Source organism: Lutjanus erythropterus, chromosome 12 (genome assembly GCF_056507025.1).
Source record: "Lutjanus erythropterus isolate fLutEry1 chromosome 12, fLutEry1.hap2, whole genome shotgun sequence".
NCBI lineage: Eukaryota > Metazoa > Chordata > Actinopteri > Lutjaniformes > Lutjanidae > Lutjanus > Lutjanus erythropterus.
In genome coordinates, this window is record NC_139328.1 from 9,693,031 (window position 1) to 9,712,535 (window position 19,505).

Here is a 19,505-nt window from a genome sequence, read left to right on the forward strand (position 1 = left end):
TTGACTTTTGTGCTGCTACTCAAATTACAAACAACATAGTTTCTCTTCTTACTGCTAGACAGATAATTTTGGTTCCGTTTGCCCAGGATTTAGCTATAAGTCGGAAATTCTTGCCAGTACTAAGGAGGCAAATAATAAAAATGGCATTTTAGCAATCAACAGCAACATTTCTTTCCATTGCTGTTACCTTTGACTTTGCAATCAAAACTTGAATACAGTGATTGTGCATCTCTGTAGTTGACATTTTGTGGTTGTTTTGCATCTCTTCGTGGACATTTTGCATCTTCGTAGCTTTTTTTGTGATTGTTTTGCATCTTTCTGTGATTATATTGCCTGTCTTTGTAGTTATTTTGCATCTCTTTGTAGTCATGTCATGTTTCTTTGTAGTTATTTTGCATCTCTTTGTAGTCATGTCATGTTTCTTTGTAGTTATTTTGCATATTTTTCAGTGACACTCACACAGTGAAACCCAGGTGGCCCACTGATCCCCTGGCGCCCCGTAGGCCTGTTCAGTAATCCATCCATGATTTTAACTACTTTCTATGCAACTTACTGGAAGAAAAATTCAAAACACAGATATCTCAAAACTGTGACTAGAGGAAACTGATACCACTAGAAGTAATTGAGGATATGTGCTTTTTATAATTTGGGTCAACTGACCCCTTAATCCGCTCCTGTAATAGAAAATTTGAACCTCGTTCCAGCCTGTTACGCTGCCACATCCTTCTTGGTTGCTTTGTAGACTACTTCTCACTTCGTGTGGAATGAATAGAGGTATATTGGGCTTACTATAATTGCAATTCAATTCTAATTAGATCGTCAGTCTGCAAGTTCCACAACATAACCTTGACAAATCCACATCTATCATTCCGCTGGTGATAACCTCCAGGAAGGGATGAGACAATTTCCTGGAATTGAAATGTGTCCCTCCGCCGTCAAACCAAACAGGCTTGGCTGCGTTATTAGTGGAACAGTGAATATTGATGGACAGTGATGAGGGAGAGGGAGAATCAACAAATGAGGGGCAATGGAGAGGGGGGAGTGTTTGTACTTTGGGGCCGTCTGAGGAGAGGCTCACCACGTCTCCTCATTACTGCCTGCTGGAGCATACTCCAGAGGGGGAAGAGGGGAGGAAAAAAAAGAGAAAAGGGGTGAGTTGTGGGGGCAGAAAAGTACAAGGAGAGTGAGGACAGTTTTCTGCACTCTGTCTAAATTGACGTTTCTCTTGACATTTAACTTTTGGTCCCTTGTGATGACAACGCAGAGACAGAGAGAGAGGCAGAGACAGGCACTTTTTCACAGCATTATTGATGACGTCTTTGTTTTGCTCTGAACTGTGTGATCATAACTTAAAAGCATAAGGTGAGGGGTTTGATTGATGGGGGTCACAGTTGGGGTGTGGGGGTGAAGTGGAGGCCCTCGTTGCACTGGGCTTTTGTGTTTTGCCAGCGAGGCTAACATAGGAAAATTAAGTGGAGCCCCAGCCATCTGCTGAATGTTAGGGGGTCCTTTGTCTCCCCGTGTCCCTGCCTGGCCTCAACACCCAGTGTCCATCACTGACTGAGGAGGGGAGAGGACAGCAGAGGAGTAGACATACGGGGACTGAAAATATGGCTGAGACTGAAGGAGAGGAAGAGAACTTGGATTTGGAGATGTCAGGTCAAAGTGGAGCCTTCTTGAAAAAGTTCCTGTGCAGCAACCAAGGGAAGTGGGAGATGACAATGAAAGGCTCAGGGAAAAAGCCCAGTGGCCAAATACATGACCTGAAAAGGACTGAAGGTTGCAGAACCAGACAAAAAAAAAAAAAAAAAAAACAGCGACTGAAAGGAAAGATAGAGAGAGTGAAAAATAATAGGAGTAGGAGTATGTGTCCCTCCATGGGGGATAAGAAGAACTCTGTGTGTGGTGGGTATTTCCATTATGTGTGAACAGAATCTCTGAATTCCTCTCGCATTATTAGGGACTGACTCTCGTCATTGCAGTGAGAGCAGCGCATCTGTGTTTGGGGTCATTACAAACACTCTGTTTGGGCCTTAAATTCAAAGAGTCTTTGTTTGGGTCACACTCTTTCACCACTGCTCTCTGCCATCCCTCTATTCAGCCCATTGAGAGCCATGGAAACAAGAAGTCTTTCACTCTCTGCTCTTTCTTGCAGCTTTTCTCTGTCTTCTTCCTCCCACTACTCCATTTTTGTCTTCATCACCCTGGTCCTCACTGCCATAGGACTAATAGGACCGGGAAGAGTCAGACGCTTACTTAATTGGGCTTCAAGGTGACTTCATAGATCTTGGTGTGTTTGTGTGTGTGTGTGTGTGTGTGTGCTGGTGAGTGCACATGGATGCTTCTCTGCAAATGAAGTAAACTCTGTGGAACAGAAGTAGACAAGGCCAAATGGGCTGGAATTGGCTCTAATGGCTTACCGGGCTTTTTGGGTCCTGTCTGCCAGATCCTTTACACTCAGATGAGACATATAAAGAAGTAATCAAAGACTCAGTGAAGCAGAAAACTGTAAAACCAAAGGTTTACAGCAAATAGCCTCAAAAAACATGTCAATTTTAATGCTAAGGGTCTCTCACATGAAAACAATTGCAAATGACACGGTTTAATGATGTTGTGAAGTGGGGTGGGATCATGGGAGTTGCTGTCTTAATTTTTAACCACCCACCATTGCAGATGAAAATCTATCTGACATGACTCAGGCAGAAAACATGTTCATCGACAAGTTAATATTACATTTTTATTCCTGTTTTGACCTTTCTGATGTTGTGTTTCCAGGAATTTACAGCGACTAGCAAGCAGGAAACGCACCATTAGCTTGAATAAATAATGAATTTCTCTGCGTTTGATCATTGTTGGAAACAAAAATGTTTGGGTAGGTGCCATTCCTGGACTCACATTGAGTTTGTTTGAGGTGCTGTGTTTGAGGGATACATGTCTACCCAAAAACTACAAAAAACTTCAAGGCACTCTCTTTTAAAACAGTTAAAGTACCCTTATTGTGACCGCAAACAAATTCTAATACATTGCAGCATACTCAAATTGAATTCGTTTGAGGTGCTCTTTGGTTAGGGATACATGTCCACTCAAAAGTCACAAAACCCACTCTCTTTTAAAACAATTCATCCTTACCTGACAAGGGTTTGTATGCCAAAATGCATCAAAGTTTGTTTAAGGTCCAACACGAACACGATGTGACAATAAAGGTATCGTATCGTATCGTTTCCATTTTTGCCCAAGAATGTCGTTGAAGTTGGCTTTGAGTCCCTGTTCGGACATTGCCTTTCTGTGCGGAGTTTGCATGTTCTTCCTGTGCCTGTGTGGGTTTCCTCTGGGTGCTCTGACCATCAAAAACATGTATACTAGGTCATTCCTCCAGGAAGTAGATCTGACCAAGGTGCTGGCTTAGATCAATAGTTGGTCCCTGGGCGCTGCACAGCAGCCACCCACTGCTCTTAATACTAGGATGGGTTAAATGTCGAAACTGAATCTGTCCATAAAATTGTACTTTGTATGGCTTGCTTTGATTGTTGAGTGTTGTTGGAAACATTTGGGATAATGTAAGTAAACAGCTTAACAACACATATAGGGTATGTCTCACATTTTTGGACATCTTAGCAGAAATGTAGACATTTAAAGCTCTAAACAAATGAAAGTGTCTGGAGAGATTCAGAAGCTGTGTGTGTTTTGGGTATTGTTTGAAAGAATTATCTTATTTGATTAGATTCTTCTTTTCTCTGTAATATAGAGGAACAAGTCAGCTGGGTGGTGTCCATGACAATGAACTATATAGGGGCATATATTGTTTGAGGCTCAGTTATATGTGATAAATGTGACTTGAACACTATATTTTACATTTTAAAAATGCACACATGGAAGAACTAATACTTTTTCTGAGTGTATGCCCAAGATGTGTGTTTATGTGCGTGTCAGTGCACGTGTGTGTGTGTGTGTGCTCGTGCCCCATGATGGCAGCCATTAGACAGGAGTAAGGCAGCCATGATGAATCGGCACTTAGCCCAGGGAAGCGCACTTGCTCAATGGGCTGTGAATCTCCCGCTGCCACTGTCAGCCTGCAGAATGTTAAATAAAGTTATTTGAATATTTGTAATATTAATGTGCCAGCGTGTCAAAAGCCCGCTGGAGCCTAACGGTGAGAGAAAATATGAGAGGATTCATATTTCCGTGTAGGCCTATAGGACTGTTCTGCTGAGGAATATCTGTAAATACCCGACTAAATAAATACATAATCATGGTTAGTGCATTAGATTATATTAAGGACAGACGGATGGATGAGATAAAATGAGTTGAGTTCCATGAATAAATAACCAGAAAATATTATGGATAACAATGTAATTATGCTTCTTATCACCCTATTTCACCAGCATCCAATTCACATCTTTGCAAAAATCAATAGCTGAAACAATGCTCCCTCCATGCCAATGCTTTCACCATCCTCTGTCCTCAGCTCAGCCTCCAAGTCCACACGGGTGAGGAGACTCTGAGCAGCTATGTGCTTTGCATAGGAATGGCCCACTGAGGTTAAAAAAAAAAAAAGAGAGAGAAGCAATAAGCTTTGAGCATGGTTAACCAATTACAAAAGAAGACAAAATATTGTACAGGGCCTCATAAAGTAAGACTGCCAGCTTTATAGACTCCAGGCAGGCATTTATCAGCTCATAGAAAATTTTTGCTCCCCAAAGGAAGAAGTGTTAACAGCAAAATGAAGAACAAGCGGTGCAAAGTTTTGAATTGCTCTTCATAGTGTGTCATTTAGCCCTGTTTACTGCGAAGCTATTTCTGCCACGATTCACTTTTAAGAGATTAAAGGAGAAATCCGTAATATATTTACTGCAAGCAATCAGAAAATGACCAATGAAATGTCATCAGAAATTAAAGAAACATGCTAAGTTGAAATACAACAAGACTACAGCCGCAGTGTCCTCCTTTGGGAATTTCTATTCCAGTCCATAACTTGTGTAATTATTTGCCTGTTTCACATTAATTAGAGTTAAATTAATGCAGAAAGTTCACAGAATGAGTACGTCTTTTTCTATGACTTGTAAGAAATGATTAATAATCTTGCAGAAGGAGTAGATGTTTATAATGGTTAAATTGAGCGATATGTTAATGGAGTCTGGCAGGCAGTGGGACAGGCCGTCACTGAACTCTAACTCCAGAGTGTTTATTTTCAGAGCAACGGACTTAGTGTTACATCAACAGACAACTGACAGTTATAAACAGCTGATCTGCTTACAGTGTTGGACTCGTGGTCACTTGTTATTGTCAGTTAATAATGTTGTGCTCGTCTTGCGCTCCTGAAGTTTTCCTGCAGCCTGCCTGAGCTTCCTTGAGTCTGCTGAGGAGGGGCGGCAGAAAACAACTCACTTTAACCGTAGACTGCAATTATTTAATGTACAGTCTGTGGCTCTTACTTGCCGTTTGGAAAGCTGTACTCACTGCTGGATGTGAAATGGTTAGATATTGCTCCTTTAAACATCAGGATAATTAGCTTACCAGGGAGTTTTAATCACTTCATATATGAGAATACAAGGAACATTAAAATGATCAATGGTTATCAAATTATTTAAAAAAACCAGTAAGATGGATGTGAAGCAAACCTCATCAAGGTGATTCTATTAATCACTCAGCTGGAGACCACGACAACGGCCATGAGAGGGTCCAGTAAAACCAGCAAATCACTCTTTCTTAGACATTTGAGTCGAGCAGGACACACACACAAGACAAGCTTTACATTGGTGGAGGTAGTGGGGTGCTATTTGGAGTGTCTCCGCTCGATTTAACAGGGAGGTGATAAAATATTTAGCAGATTGCTTACATAGCCGAGGGGGAGAGAGAGAGAGGGAGAGACTAAGAGAAAGAGGGAGAGGAAGAGGAAGAGTGGGAGAGAGAGAGGGGGGATACCCAAATGGCTTGTGTGGGAGCTGGGGAGCTGGTAATGAGGATGGCATGCTGGCATCATCGTTACAGAGCACAACAACTCTACATGGTCTCTCTGCCCAGCTGACAGCAGGCCACACACACACACACACACACACACACACACACAGTCACACACACCACGCTACCTGTCACTAATTAAAACATATAGATTAGAGAAAGTGCAATCAGGTACAGGAGGCTCACATAAACACACACACCGACACAACACACAAACAAACATGAACACGAACTCACACACAGAGACAAGCACAACCAGAAGCAATTAGGGTTATTTTCTCTGTCATAACGAATGACTTCCATATTGAAACAAGCAAAAAAAAAATCATTAATTTGTCACTCAAAAACAACATTTGTAATCTTTCACAGCATTTGCCTTCCGCTATGCAGAAACTATTGGTTTGTGACTGACACAGCAACTGTATGTTTTGTTATACCATATCCCGCAGTGTATAGTTGACTTAATTTGTGTTTTGTTTTGTCATTTTATGTTAATGTACATTACAATTCTCTACTTGTACAATGTAGTGTGATGTGTACGCAAAAGCTGCACATTTGTTCACTTCCTGTCAATGCTACCATTACCTTTGCCTCCAAACTTAATGACTTTCCATCCGTAAGTTAGTAACCTAACTTATCACAGTTAGCTTGGTACATTTTGTTAACAGGACTTACCGTTGTGTAATTGTTTTGAGCATTTTGACAAATATTTCTGTGTCATATTCAATTAAACTTGGCAGAAACAAAACAAAACTCACCACAATCATCTTGGATTGTCTTACTGCTCCAACATTCACCAACTCTGGTTGTTTAGTTGAAATAAATCCTCAATTCACCACGTTAGAAAGTATTCTAACTCTACAGGCTGTTTCTCCCCACTGTTTCTCTGATGCCCGACCTCACTCTCACTCCTCCTCCAATATTTTCACAAAGCTCTGCTTTGGTTAATTAAGGGCTTGTTTCAACCAAACCAGAGTTGGTGATAGTTGGAAGAGTGGAAAGTTGAGCCAGAACATTTTTGGTGAGTTTTATTTTGTGTCACTGAAGTTTGAATGAAGACAGTGCTATCTAAGACAATGCAGTGATTATCAAAATGCTCAAAAACACCGTACAGATGTGTCTCAAGCTAACTGTGAAAAGTGAAGTGACTAACTTAAAGATGAAAAAAAAAAAAGTTTGGAGGTGAACATAACATCACTGTAACGCTGACAGGAAGAAAACAGACATGCAGCTCATAAAACGGATATGCACTATGATGTGCAAATAGAGAAAATATTGTCCTAAGCTAGTTAGATTAATTTTAATGCATAATGTTTATGACCCCAGACAAACTATTCACAAATATACTGAATGGACAATTTTCACATATTCGACAAAGCAGTTGTTGAGGAGGCGAACATCGGTGTATACACTTATTTTCCCCATAATAAGAGTCAGACAGTATCACAACATCAAACTGTTTAGCAGAGCTCAAAACAGAAGCAATTTATTTCCAGTTTTTGATTTTCCACTGAGCTTTGAAGCACCACAGTGACTTCCTTTTCCTATGTAATACCTTTGCTCCTCATGTTGTTCTCAATGAGGGGGCATTATTCAGCATGAAACTGCGTGCTCTCATATTCTTTTTGTTCCTGTTCCTGTTACTTCATCTCTAATGGGCAATTACTTCAGACCCAATGCTGAGGCCATGTTATTGCACCAACCCCCCAATTGATTGGCTGCCCATAGTACTCAGCTTCCACAAGCACTTTAAGGTTAGATTTCCTTGTTTAAATAATGGATTGCAATCCATGAAAAAGAAAGACCGTATGGAAAATAAAAGGTTGAGATTGCTCTTATTGGAGGAGCCTTTCTGTGAAGATGAGAGGGGAACAGATTCCATACTGGTCTCTGGAGAGTAAGCCAGGTATGAGAGGCACAGACAACACATATAGTTTCTCTTTTAAATCTGTTAATTCTTTTTCCTCTGTGCATGCATGCTCGTGTGCTAGTTTGTTTCTCTGTCCTGAGGCTTAAAGTCAACCTACACAACATTTTACAGGTTTATAATGCTTTCTACTGCTACACACTCACAACTCACAACATCTCCATCAGAGAGAGACATGTCAAACTTAACACAGCAGGAAGTCTACTTGCAGAGGGTACTTAGAGAAGGAAGTCAGGGGGATTGTGAGAATTAGTGGAAATATACGTCTCCTCCTCCGTTCAAAGAGGCTTTGTAGTGCAGTGCCTACCGGGGGACTGTGCATGTGTATGTGCACGTGCCTGTGTGTGTTTGTGCTGTTTACAGTGGTGCCAGTGCCCCCCACTAACACAAGCCACGACAAGCCTCCTACCAACACTCAGGGATACCTTAGGCTCCAATTATTGTGTTGTGAGTGTGTATAAGGCGGGGGTAAATAATGCAGGGAAAATGATATTCTGCGGAGAAAAGATGGACATAAAAAGGACGGATCGACATCAAATAAAATAAAAAATATTCATACATTAACGCCTCAAGGTTTGTTTGCATTAGAGGACAGGCAAGGTTACTTGGCTCCTTTGCCATAAAATTCCCAGACTGAACTTTGCCTTATATGTTTAACCTTCAAACAAAATATCTCACATACACTAATGACTGGCTCTGGTGAGCCACAAAGTAAAACTAGTCTAAAAGAAGCCATACACTGGGTATTCAATTCAAAAATGTTTGTTATTCTGCATCTTTAGTCACAAAGGATTGAGGGTGGTCTTCTCACATTAACTAAGGATAAAAATAGAAAATCATCCAAGTTCAAGTCATATTTTTAAGTCAAACATACTGCGCCTGACATAATATACTGGCAAAAGATATATCATTATTTACTGTAATGTATAAACAATAAGCAGGAACAAAAGCACAGACGTTTTTTAAAAAGTTGGTGAAAGAGGCTCGGATGAAGACCATGGGGGTCGTGGTGGGGTGAGCCCCCCCATTTTCTAAAAAACAAAACAAAACATACCCTAAATAAATTTTAATTTAAGCTAACTCCACTTAAATAGTTCACACATACATACAACACTTTTTGAAGGTTTTGTTTACGTCCCCCTCATCTATCCTGCCTAGAAGTCTGAACTGCATATGTCACTTTCCTGAGGTGAAAACGAGCACCGGGCCAGTCAATAGGTGAAGTATAGTTGTTGCTGAGTAAATGACGTGTGCTGGTTGAACATGTGGGTCGAAGTGGATGGTGAAGTCTCCATTGTGGAGAAAATATGGCCTGAAATACCTGTTTTTAGAATAGAATTATGTTTATCAGACTATGCGCTCAAAAGACCACCAGGACTATAAGTTATTTCAATGTGAATAATTCACATAAATTGAAGTGAATGACCTTCTAATTATGAACCTCACATACAGCATAAAGTAACATAGAAACTGAAGCTAAAACTGACTGGATTTCTACTTCTCTCTGCTCATAGTAATCACATAATAAGCCCAAACTGCAATCAAGGCAGGGGAAAATTGAATTAAATAAATCGAATAAACTGCAGTCACGCTGGTCAGACGGTCGCTTGAATTACATATTAAAAAACATAAGAGGCAACTGTTTTCAATTGTGTATCAAAAGCCCAAAAAGTATTATATTTGTCTTATTATATCTTCTATCTTGTTTAGATTGAAATGCTGTCAGATATTCAGCTAATTTTCTCATCAGTTGGAAACTTTCTATTAGATTCAATTAAACGATGAAACGAAGGTTGCTTAGAATATCACACTGCTCATGTTCCCCTGAAAAATGAGCTGAAGAAAAGGATTCACAGCAGGCAAAATGAAGCCTTTTATCTGTAAATTATTAGTTCGCACATAATGCAGTGAGACACTTTCTCGGTATATATGTGTTGGCTCTCCTTTTAAATCTAAATTAAATGTACTTTGCAATGAAACATAATATAACAGTCATAGAAACACAGTCATGCAAAATTTAATGATCTGTGAATAATGTAAAAACACAGTTGAGATGAAAAAAAAAATTGATGTGAAATGAAAACTTCCTGTAATGACGGACCCAACTTCTGCTTCGTCATTTTCATTTGAAAGTCATTCCACCTTAGCCAAGGACTGAGTGTGTGTGTGTGTGTTTTGGGTGTGTGTGTGTGTTTTGCGTAGGACATAAAGCAACGCGAGAAGGATACAGTAGACACAGCCACACACTGAGCTTTGTAGATATGTGGCACTCTCATATCTGTTTATTGATCAGAGCAGATGTGCGTCAATCAATCTTATCTGGGCTCCACACACTCTCCAGCTAACCTCCAGAGGCAGGCCAACCAATACCGCGCCACACTGAGAGCCCCAAGCCACTCATATTATCATCAGACACCTTGAGCAAATTTTCTCTTTGTATGTGTGTGTGAGAATAACAGGGTGCAGAGCGTAAAGGTGCATTAGAGGACAGACAGGGAAAGAGAGAGAGAGAGAGAGAGAGAGAGAGAGAGAGAGAGAGAGAGAGAGAAAGTGATAGCTTGAACTGAAAACCCAGATTAACCCCGTCTTTATGTTCCTGTTATTATCTATTCCTCAGAACTTAGTCTTCCGCACATCACACCGAGGCAGAATCAAACCTCTCGCCATCTGCAAAGTAGGCTGCACAGACGGCTGGCATTCGCTACAGATTAAGAATCAATGCTAATGTGCCTTTCTAGTACGCTGGAGGTGGATGTGATCAAGGAAGAAGTACGACACATCATGCTCAGCAAAACGCATGAAACACAATCAATTCAGCCGTTCCAATGGTGCGGAAAATCTGTGATCCAAGGTGCGCTGATGCCTTGTTATACGGAAGCCTAAAATAGAACAAATTCATGTCGCCTGTCTTCACTGAAGTGATTTGTTCTATTATGAGTAGTCCATCATTTTAAAAGCCAGTGAATGATAAAAAAAAAGAAAGAATTTGAAAGGAGGGTGATTGAAACTAGAAGAGATTGACGCTGCCAAACAGCACCCATAGGATGTTTATGATAAATGTGTCTATGCTAGAAACTGTCGCCACCCCACCATCATGTGGATCAGCTGAGTAAAGGTGTGAAAGGGTTTTGTGAAGGTCACTGCGAGTTGTTGACCCACCTTCCCATCAAATGGATCATTAGGGTCACCTGCATGAGGTAGGTGTCTATTTCTACTCATTACTTACCTCGACATACGTTGCCGTTGTCAGGTTCAAACCCAGCCTTGCATGTGCAGCTACCAATAGGAACCATCCACTCCCCGTCTCCGTTGCAGTAGAGCTTTATAGGGACATCTACTTCCTCTGAGTTGGGGATGCAGATTCCTCTGGCGATAACCAGGGAGGTGCTCTCGGCCCCCGTCATGGTCTCTGGAAAGATAGCAAAGTTCTGGACCACGCTTGGACACTTCTTATAAAAGACCCTGACTGACAGCAGAGACATGCAGGCGCCATAGTCCTGAAAGGCCAGGTAGAAGCCGTTCTTAGACAGCGGGCCGAAGCTCCGCACTTCTGTATTGACCTTCATCAGGCGCCCGCCAAAGTCCACCTGCGAGAAGCTTTCATCCGCGGCAATGGTGTCCACCTTGAGGTAAGGGGCCTCCATCCAGAAGGCAGTGCCTTTTGTGGCAATGACAGCATCAGTTTCATAGTAGTAGAGGTTAAACGTCTCCTTGCATGAGCCGGGGACGTTGGGGATGGAGCTGCAGTCGCGCACCGTGAATCGAATCTCCACGTAGATGCGCTGTGCTCCACGCCGATCAATGAAGGTGGTGAGGAGCCAGTTGTTTTGACTGGGCTCAAAAACGTTACACACCTGGTAGGTCCTGATAGTGTTGAGGTTTTCATCGTAGCCACTCACCTCCTCCCACTACGGAAAGAGAGAGACAGAGAAAGAAGAGAGGTTGATTAGTTAATCACTGATGATAAATCTTTGGTGCTTTGTCATTTTTGATGGAGAATGCTTGTATTGGCTGAGCAACAGAGAATTTGTACACATATCAGTAATCTCCCCAAGGCACTGAATTTGAGTCTACTTCCTGGATTAAGAGGGAATCAGCCTGTCGAGCTGTGGGGCTTATTTATCCATTGAGGATACACAAATGTCCTTCTTTTTCTGAATAATAAACAATTCCTTAAGTGCAGCAACAGCAGAAATACCACTTTGCCATCTTGTTCTCTAAATACACTCAACAGCTGTAGTATGTGTACTGCCACTGTATAAGCACAAACCCAGTAATTACTTTGGATGCGCTGTTATTTGCCATCTATGCCGAGCGTGGCTGGGCACTGAGTTGACGCATTATAAAATACGGTGTGTAACAAATTCAAGATTATGCACTATTGAATTACAATTAGCCAGACTACATGGCAGACAAGAACTGCCGGCCTGTGCACGGACTGAACTGAAACACACTGCAGACCATCTCTTGCAGGTGTGACCCAGAAAATATGTTGGATGAACATCAGAAGCCCTCTGGGGTTATTAATCCAGTGCACCGAATCATAATGAAAACGTGCCATTAACATTTTGCTGGAATCACTGGTAATCGGGAAGAGAAATCAGTTAAATTAATAGAAGCTTGCCTAGAAGCTTGCTTTCAGAATGAAATTGAAATGAAACTGTCCAGTTGAGCAAAAGCTGGTGAAGAAAGAGTCTAATATTCTAAATATGATATTTTAATTCTAAGTTATTTTCATAAGGTGTGTGTTATACTTTGGCAAACAGCAGCAGAGTAGACAGGAAAAAAAAAAAACATAAAGGCTGCATGCATTATGACAGTCACATGAAAGCCTCACTGACTTGAAATGAATATTTTGCAGAGTAGAGAGAGAGAGTAATTTGAAACAGTTTTGAAATTTTTCCTCTCAGATCACTTGCACTGTCTGTAATAATACCATTCTTTTTACTCCTATTTGAAGCAACAGCTTGGCTCGGAGATTTATTTCTCCAAATTCCCACCCCACCAATGATCCAAACAGCTGTAGGCGAGGAGGAGTTAATGAGGTCTATAGTGGAGTGAGTGGGCCTCCAGTCAGTTCATGTTTCTTGTGTGCATATATCTCCTGGTGCTTCCTCCTTCTTCTGACCTTTAAAGCCCCAGCTGCTCAATCAGGCCTAATGGAGAGGAGAAGACATCAACTCTCCAAACACAGCCCCAACACCGCTCCAATGATGGAAATGATACAGAAACCTGCTTATATTAGTCCAGAAAATGATAGGATACACTTTTAAAAAAGGGTTCCAAATGTTTGTTTTTTTTTCCTGAAGGGCTGCGGATTATGAAGAACCTTTCTTTGTAGAAAGGGTTTATCAAAGATTGTTTGTAAGATGAAGATAGTTTGTAAGAACCCTCTTGGGAAGAAAGAGATCTTTAAAGAGAATAAAATCTGTGAAAAAAAAAGTTTTTCATGTATGTTTAGGGTTCTTTATACCATAACAAGACCTCTGTCTTCTTGACAAACGTCTTGGAAAACTAAAAAAGGTTCTCAGTAGAACTCCTCTGGGTGGATTCTTGTTAGCACCCTTAAAAGGTGGAAGTGTTCTGGATACAACCCCCAGAGACATTTCGCCATATAGGGATCTGTGTGGAACTTCTCATACAGGGTTCTGGGTGAAACTTTTCCAGGTGTAACCCTTTATGTTGGGTGGACACTTAACAAAAGGTTCTAACATGAACCGACAGGGTTCTCCTATGGGGACAAGCCGAAGAACCCTTTATGGTTCCAGTTAGCGCCTTAAATTCTAAGAGTGTAGGATGCATGTCAACTGTCACAGTCAGGGTTTGAAAATAAACACAAAGAGTGTAGATTTTAAAACTATTTGGCCCCCAAGGAATCCACAGCCGTATCTGAGAAAAACAAGAAGTTTTGGGTCAGGTAGGGGCGAGGAGGGGGAGGGAAGAGAAGACACGTGGAGAACAGTGACACTGCTGACATGATAAACGAGTTTACAGAAATCCGAGGTGCAAATTAAACCCTTTTTTCACCGCTGCTCCCTCTGTGCCCACTTCGCTGTACTCTTCTCCCCCTCTCCTCTCGTCTCTGCTCTGTAATGACCATTCATCAGCATTACAGGAACCTGTCCCTTTCAGCACTGCCTGTTCATTAATACAGCCAGCCCTAGGCTACTCCGCGCCCGTCTGCTCCAGTCTAGGAGGGGGTCCTCGCTGCCCCTCGTCTAGCCAAATGACCACCATCTTTCACGCCAGAGAGAGGCCCGAGGCGTCTCCAATAATGCCCGTCTGAAATCTGTCCAGAAATTCATTGGCTCACATAATAATGAACTACAATTTTTCTTATTTCCTCCTCAGTAGATATTCGGTGTTGCTATTGTGTCACAGACAAACAAAACTATTACAGGTGCGTCAGTTACTTAGCAGAAATCAAACTTAGCAACACAATTTCCTCCTATCCTGTTAGTGCTTCGTATTCGTGTTCTATTCACGTCTGCATGCCTGTGTGTGTGTCTACGCACAGAGAACGTGCTGTTTATAATTTGATGGTTTACCGACCACATATTGATTTGCTGGCTGTTGTTTTGCAACTGAGGAGCTTGAGGCTACATGCCGCATTTCTTCATCTGTAGGTACAAAACATTTGACTACCTTGAATATTAACACTGTTATCAATTCTTTAGCAACTTTTATGGCCACACTTTCTTTTACAGTGCACTAATAAGACATAACAAACCATATTTTGTATGAAATTAGACAAAAATAAGAACTCACATGTTCTTTATTATACAGTATTGGACCCTTCATTAGGACCCTTATTAGTCTTTATTAAAGATAATTAAGGGTGCATTACAACAGAACTGTACTGTAAACTAAAGTGTATTGTTTCCCACTATTATTAGGGTAATTAATTAATTAGCAATTACATTTTGATAATCAATGAATAGTTTTGAGCCATATTTTGATTAAACATGTCAAACCTCTCTTAATCCTTAATCCTTAAACGGCTTCTCAAATGTGAATATTTTCTGTTTTCGTTACTCCTCTATGAGAGTAAACTTTAGGTTGTGGACAAAACAAAACATTTAAGAACATCATCTCAGGTTTTGGGAAACTCTGATCAATATTTTCTGACATTTTATGGACCAACCAACCAATCGATTAATTAAAAAAGATAATCAACAGGTCAATCTATTGTATCATTAGTTGCAGCCCTAATTACTGAACAGAACTGTAATGTAAACTAAAGTGGATTATTTTCACCTGTCAGACCCAGATTACTCATCATTAGAGGGTAATTATGGACACATTACAACAGAACTGTACTGTAAACTTCAGTGTATTGTTTCCCACTGTTTGACCGTCATTAGACTTTCTTAGAGGGTAATTTGGGACACATTACAGAACTGCATTGTAAACTCAAGTGAAATGTGTTCCTAATTACCCTCTAATAAAGTCTAAAAATGGTCCAGTAAGGGGTCTAATACAGCCTAATAACAGGTTTTTGTTTCATTTAATACAGTTTGCAGCTGCCTATTAGTGTACTGTACTGTGACACATGCATTCAAGAAGCAAGGACACGAACAGCACATGCCCTACAGTCACATCAGTACGCTGGCTACGTTTCCTATTTCTATTTCTTCAGTCTCCCGCAGACCTTTTACATCATTTAAATCAAATCTATCTCCTGCACTACTCTGTGACATCGCTCTGACCTTGCCAGAGAAGAGAGAAAAGAGGAGGCATCATCACTTGTCACCTTACTGATAATGGAATTCCCTGATCCTTCCATCCATTTCCTCTTCAAGGATTTGTGTATAAAATAACACTGTTGGTCTGGTGTTGTGTATATTTAGTCCATGCATTATGAAGCTAAGCGCAGATGTATGTCCATGGCATGTATCATTCATATCGAGGCTCAAGGTGAACAAGGTGGATACCGGGCTGTGATTATCTTTATGTTTTCAAGTGCATCCCCTCTTCTGTGCAACCCACGTCACACATTTTCTCTGCTGTATATCTCCCATAACTTTGGGTAATAAGACAAGATGCTTTCGTTGTTGGCAGGTAAGAAACCACAGAGCAGTGGATGATGTGGATGTGGAGAAAGCAGAATGAACACAGCAGGTATAGAAGCAACTATTTTATGTGTCTCTATAAAAGCAGCTCTCTCAGTTAGTTTTAATGTACACATTTCTGCATCACTCAGTCTATGGTTTATCATTACCAATCTCACTGAATACAAACTTTCTTGCTGATGAAACACCAGACAAATATTGAGAGCCTCTTTACACAACACTCATTTTTACGCCAACCAAATGTACCCATTGGCTCCACTCTAATAGCTTTGCTTTTGCCAGTAATATAGGAGACACTCTTCCCCTGCCCCTGATTGTCAAGTGTGCCCATTGTGTGTGTCATTATGGCTGCTCTGTTTTATGGGCAGTAGCGAGGAGATGGAGGAGCTATGGATTCACAAAGCGCTTAATGTTTGTGTTAATGACCAGTCACAGCTAGCTGAGCTGGAGAAGAGAGGGCGGAGGAAAGAAAAGAGACAGAGCGATGGATAAAAGAAAAATACAGGAGTGGAGAGGAATCAAGGAGAGGGGAGGGCGGTAATATATTCAGGCTGATGTTCTCCTTCCCACAGCCTCAGCTCGCTGCCATCAAGCCATCGATACTCTGCCCTCATAAAGGCCATTCATCACATTGATCTCCTGCCATTACCTTCAAAGGCTAAAATAACACAGAGCAGCTCAGATGGCCACAGTCTTGCTCTGGAGGACTGCAGCATCCAACAGCGAGCTAGGGACAAGCAGAGCCCCAATCACAGGGCTGAAAGAAACCTATCAGAGCACGGGTGTAACACCTGTGGACAATAATAGGAGAAATGGGCTGAACTAATGACTCATTTAGAGCGAGCATGGTGGGAACATGACAGGAGCCGCCGTACACATGCTGCAAAATTCCAGTCAAGCTGGATACTGAAATAACAAGAGCTACTGAGATGCTAACAATAGAACAAAAGGCCATATAGCCCCTTTCCACCACAGGAACTTTTAAGGAACTTGTGAACTTGACTTAATGTAGTCTAGAGGTATGATTATCGCTGGAGGTTCGAGAGGTACGGGGTTTAAATCCTGGACGAGCCCCCAATTTGCGACAACCTGACTTTGAGACCTTAACAAAATAGGAAAGCACACGCTGTTGAACTGAAGGAGCCTAGCTCTTAATGTAGTTTGGGGGTATGATTCTCACTGCTTTTTAACTTCAGCTGGCCCCACATTACAGGAGTTTTAAAAATGGAAAATGTTCGGGGAGACGCAGCCAACATGGCATGTCTATTCTTCAGTGACGAATGGAGGTGAGATTTTTATTGTCAGTTTTAGTCAACTGTATGCAAGCTAACTGTAGCCACAAGGACTAAAACATTTACTTTTCCTTGGCAACACCTCTCTTTCACTTCAGTGCTATCTGAAACCTCATGATTTTCAGTCATAAATCAAATAATTATCAATATGTATGATTCAAAAATCAGGGAGAATCAGTCGATAACATTAAGATTATGTTGGTAAAAGCATCACATAGCAGGATCATTCGGACAGATAATCTGGTGAAACCAACCTCGGATCAAGAACCCTCCTGCGACTGTCAGGAGGGGTGAATCAGACTCAAAATCTTCCCAGTTATCCTGCAGCGTGGAGCCAGCTTTAAGGAACTTAATTTTAATGTAATCTAGGGGTATGATTCTCACAGGGGTTTACAAAAGATCCTGGACTCAAATCCTGGAGGAGCCCCCAATCTGTTGTGGCCCAATCTCTGAGATCAGAGCAAATAAGGGAAGTACATGTGAGGGATAAACTAAAGGAGGGGAATTTTATTTAACAAATATTGATTTAGTTTAACAAATGAAACAAAATCTTAACAAAAGAAATTGGCAAGAAAAGCATGCTGCCAAGTCAACTAAAGTTAGGCCAAATAAAGTATCCGGATAATTCAAGAACTCCAAAGCAACATGATATGGTGCCAGGGAAGAAGTAGCCCACCAGACTGCTAAGATGGGGCGGGTTTTATGCAACCTGGAGACAGTGGCCAGCTGCCTCCAATTCCCTGGTGACCTCCAGCACCAATCAACTAGGAACCAGAAACACTTAGAGACAACACACACACACACACACAACACAGAAACAACATAACACAGCGAGCCCTGGCAGAGTCCCTGCAGCTGTCATACCTGTCCCCAAAAGCCCCTGCCCTGGGGGTTGTACGTACTAATGCCCAAGGACATACTGTATCTCTGCAAATTTTACAGAGCTGGTCATTGTCGATTTGTCAAACACAAGCTTGCTACAACATGTTTTACAGCAGTCATTCCATAGTCCTTAGCTGTGAATACTCAGTGGTATTTTCAAAGCTATTTAGACTTTTGAAAATTGCAGAAAAAAAGCCTAAAATAAAGAGAGAGTGGGTGAATGGTGGGTGAGCGAACCAGTGAAACAGAACAATTAGAAATCTATTTTCTAATCCTTTAAAAAACTGTGCAGGTCATCACCATTTTGAAGATTACTGTTTCGTGTATTTCATGCTATCAGTTACTTCAACATTTGCAGGTCTTCAGATTCTGTCTAGAGTTGAACAGCAGTAGATAACAAAGAACGACAGTGACTCTGTGTTGTTGTTTTGTCAAGTAAAAGAAAAGTGTCTCCAGAAAATCCTCTAATCTTCAGAGTTCTTCAGATGCTGTGGAAACGTAAACTAGAGTGTGCATAAATGACCTTTATTTCCTGATTTAGTTCCTGAGTTCAATTTTTCCGGGGACTATTTATTTGAAGGGCGCCAATGGTTGCCACAAAATGAAATTCAGGAATAAAATATAAGGACTTCTGTCCTGATGTACTGTAACTCTACCCTCAATCACACAAACCAGCCATAACACTTGGCAGCAATAGGTCTGGTTGCGGCTCGGGCATAACTGCACACACATTTAAGACGGGTCTTGACTATTTTTAGCTCATTATTCAACTTCAGTCAATTCACACGAGACAAGAGAAGCATCTATTGGGCTGATCTTTAACCTCCAGTCTGCCATCCGATTCTCAGCGGAGTCACACTCGCAAAATGCTTCTCAAATCCATCAGCACCGGTTAATACAGCTACATGCTCAGACGTACTGAACACAGATGGATGATGAGCAGCTCAGAGCATTTCCACATTTACAGCTCCTCAGCCTAGAAAGGTCTACAAAATGCCATCGCAAATAGGAGATGAACGTCTGGCAACTGTTTCTTGAACGGCTGTCAAAACTGCCATTATTCAGTCTGATGATGGGCTTTTACAGCAAGACCCAAGGCAAAAGATGTATTAAATAGTAGAGAGCAATGGCCAAATGGAACTGCTACAGCGTTCCCGTCGACTTTGTCCCTGACTGCGCTCTGCTGATGCAGTTTACAGCTGAATTTTTTTGCCCTTTTCAGTTAAAGCAAGTTTGAGCTTACCCTTCAAAAGGAACGCCATCAGTAGGAGAGGTTGCTTTGGGTTTTTTTTTTTTTACGTTCCCCAAAGGATTCCGGGACTAGATTGTGTTTATATAGTGTTTCCATCAACAGTACGGCCGGGGTGTTGTGTT

At 41.3% G+C, this 19,505-nt stretch overlaps 1 protein-coding gene across 2 annotated transcripts in view; it reads right to left on the bottom strand.

Annotated features, from left to right (window-relative positions):
• Positions 1-19,505, bottom strand: part of ephb1 (EPH receptor B1) — a 219,758-nt gene that overhangs the window by 120,732 nt on the left and 79,521 nt on the right. For both annotated transcript variants that reach the window (XM_084732571.1, XM_084732570.1), the window contains exon 3: positions 11,112-11,793. In XM_084732571.1, coding sequence (XP_084588697.1) covers positions 11,112-11,793 — 682 coding nt within the window. The remainder of the gene's footprint in view (positions 1-11,111; positions 11,794-19,505) is intronic.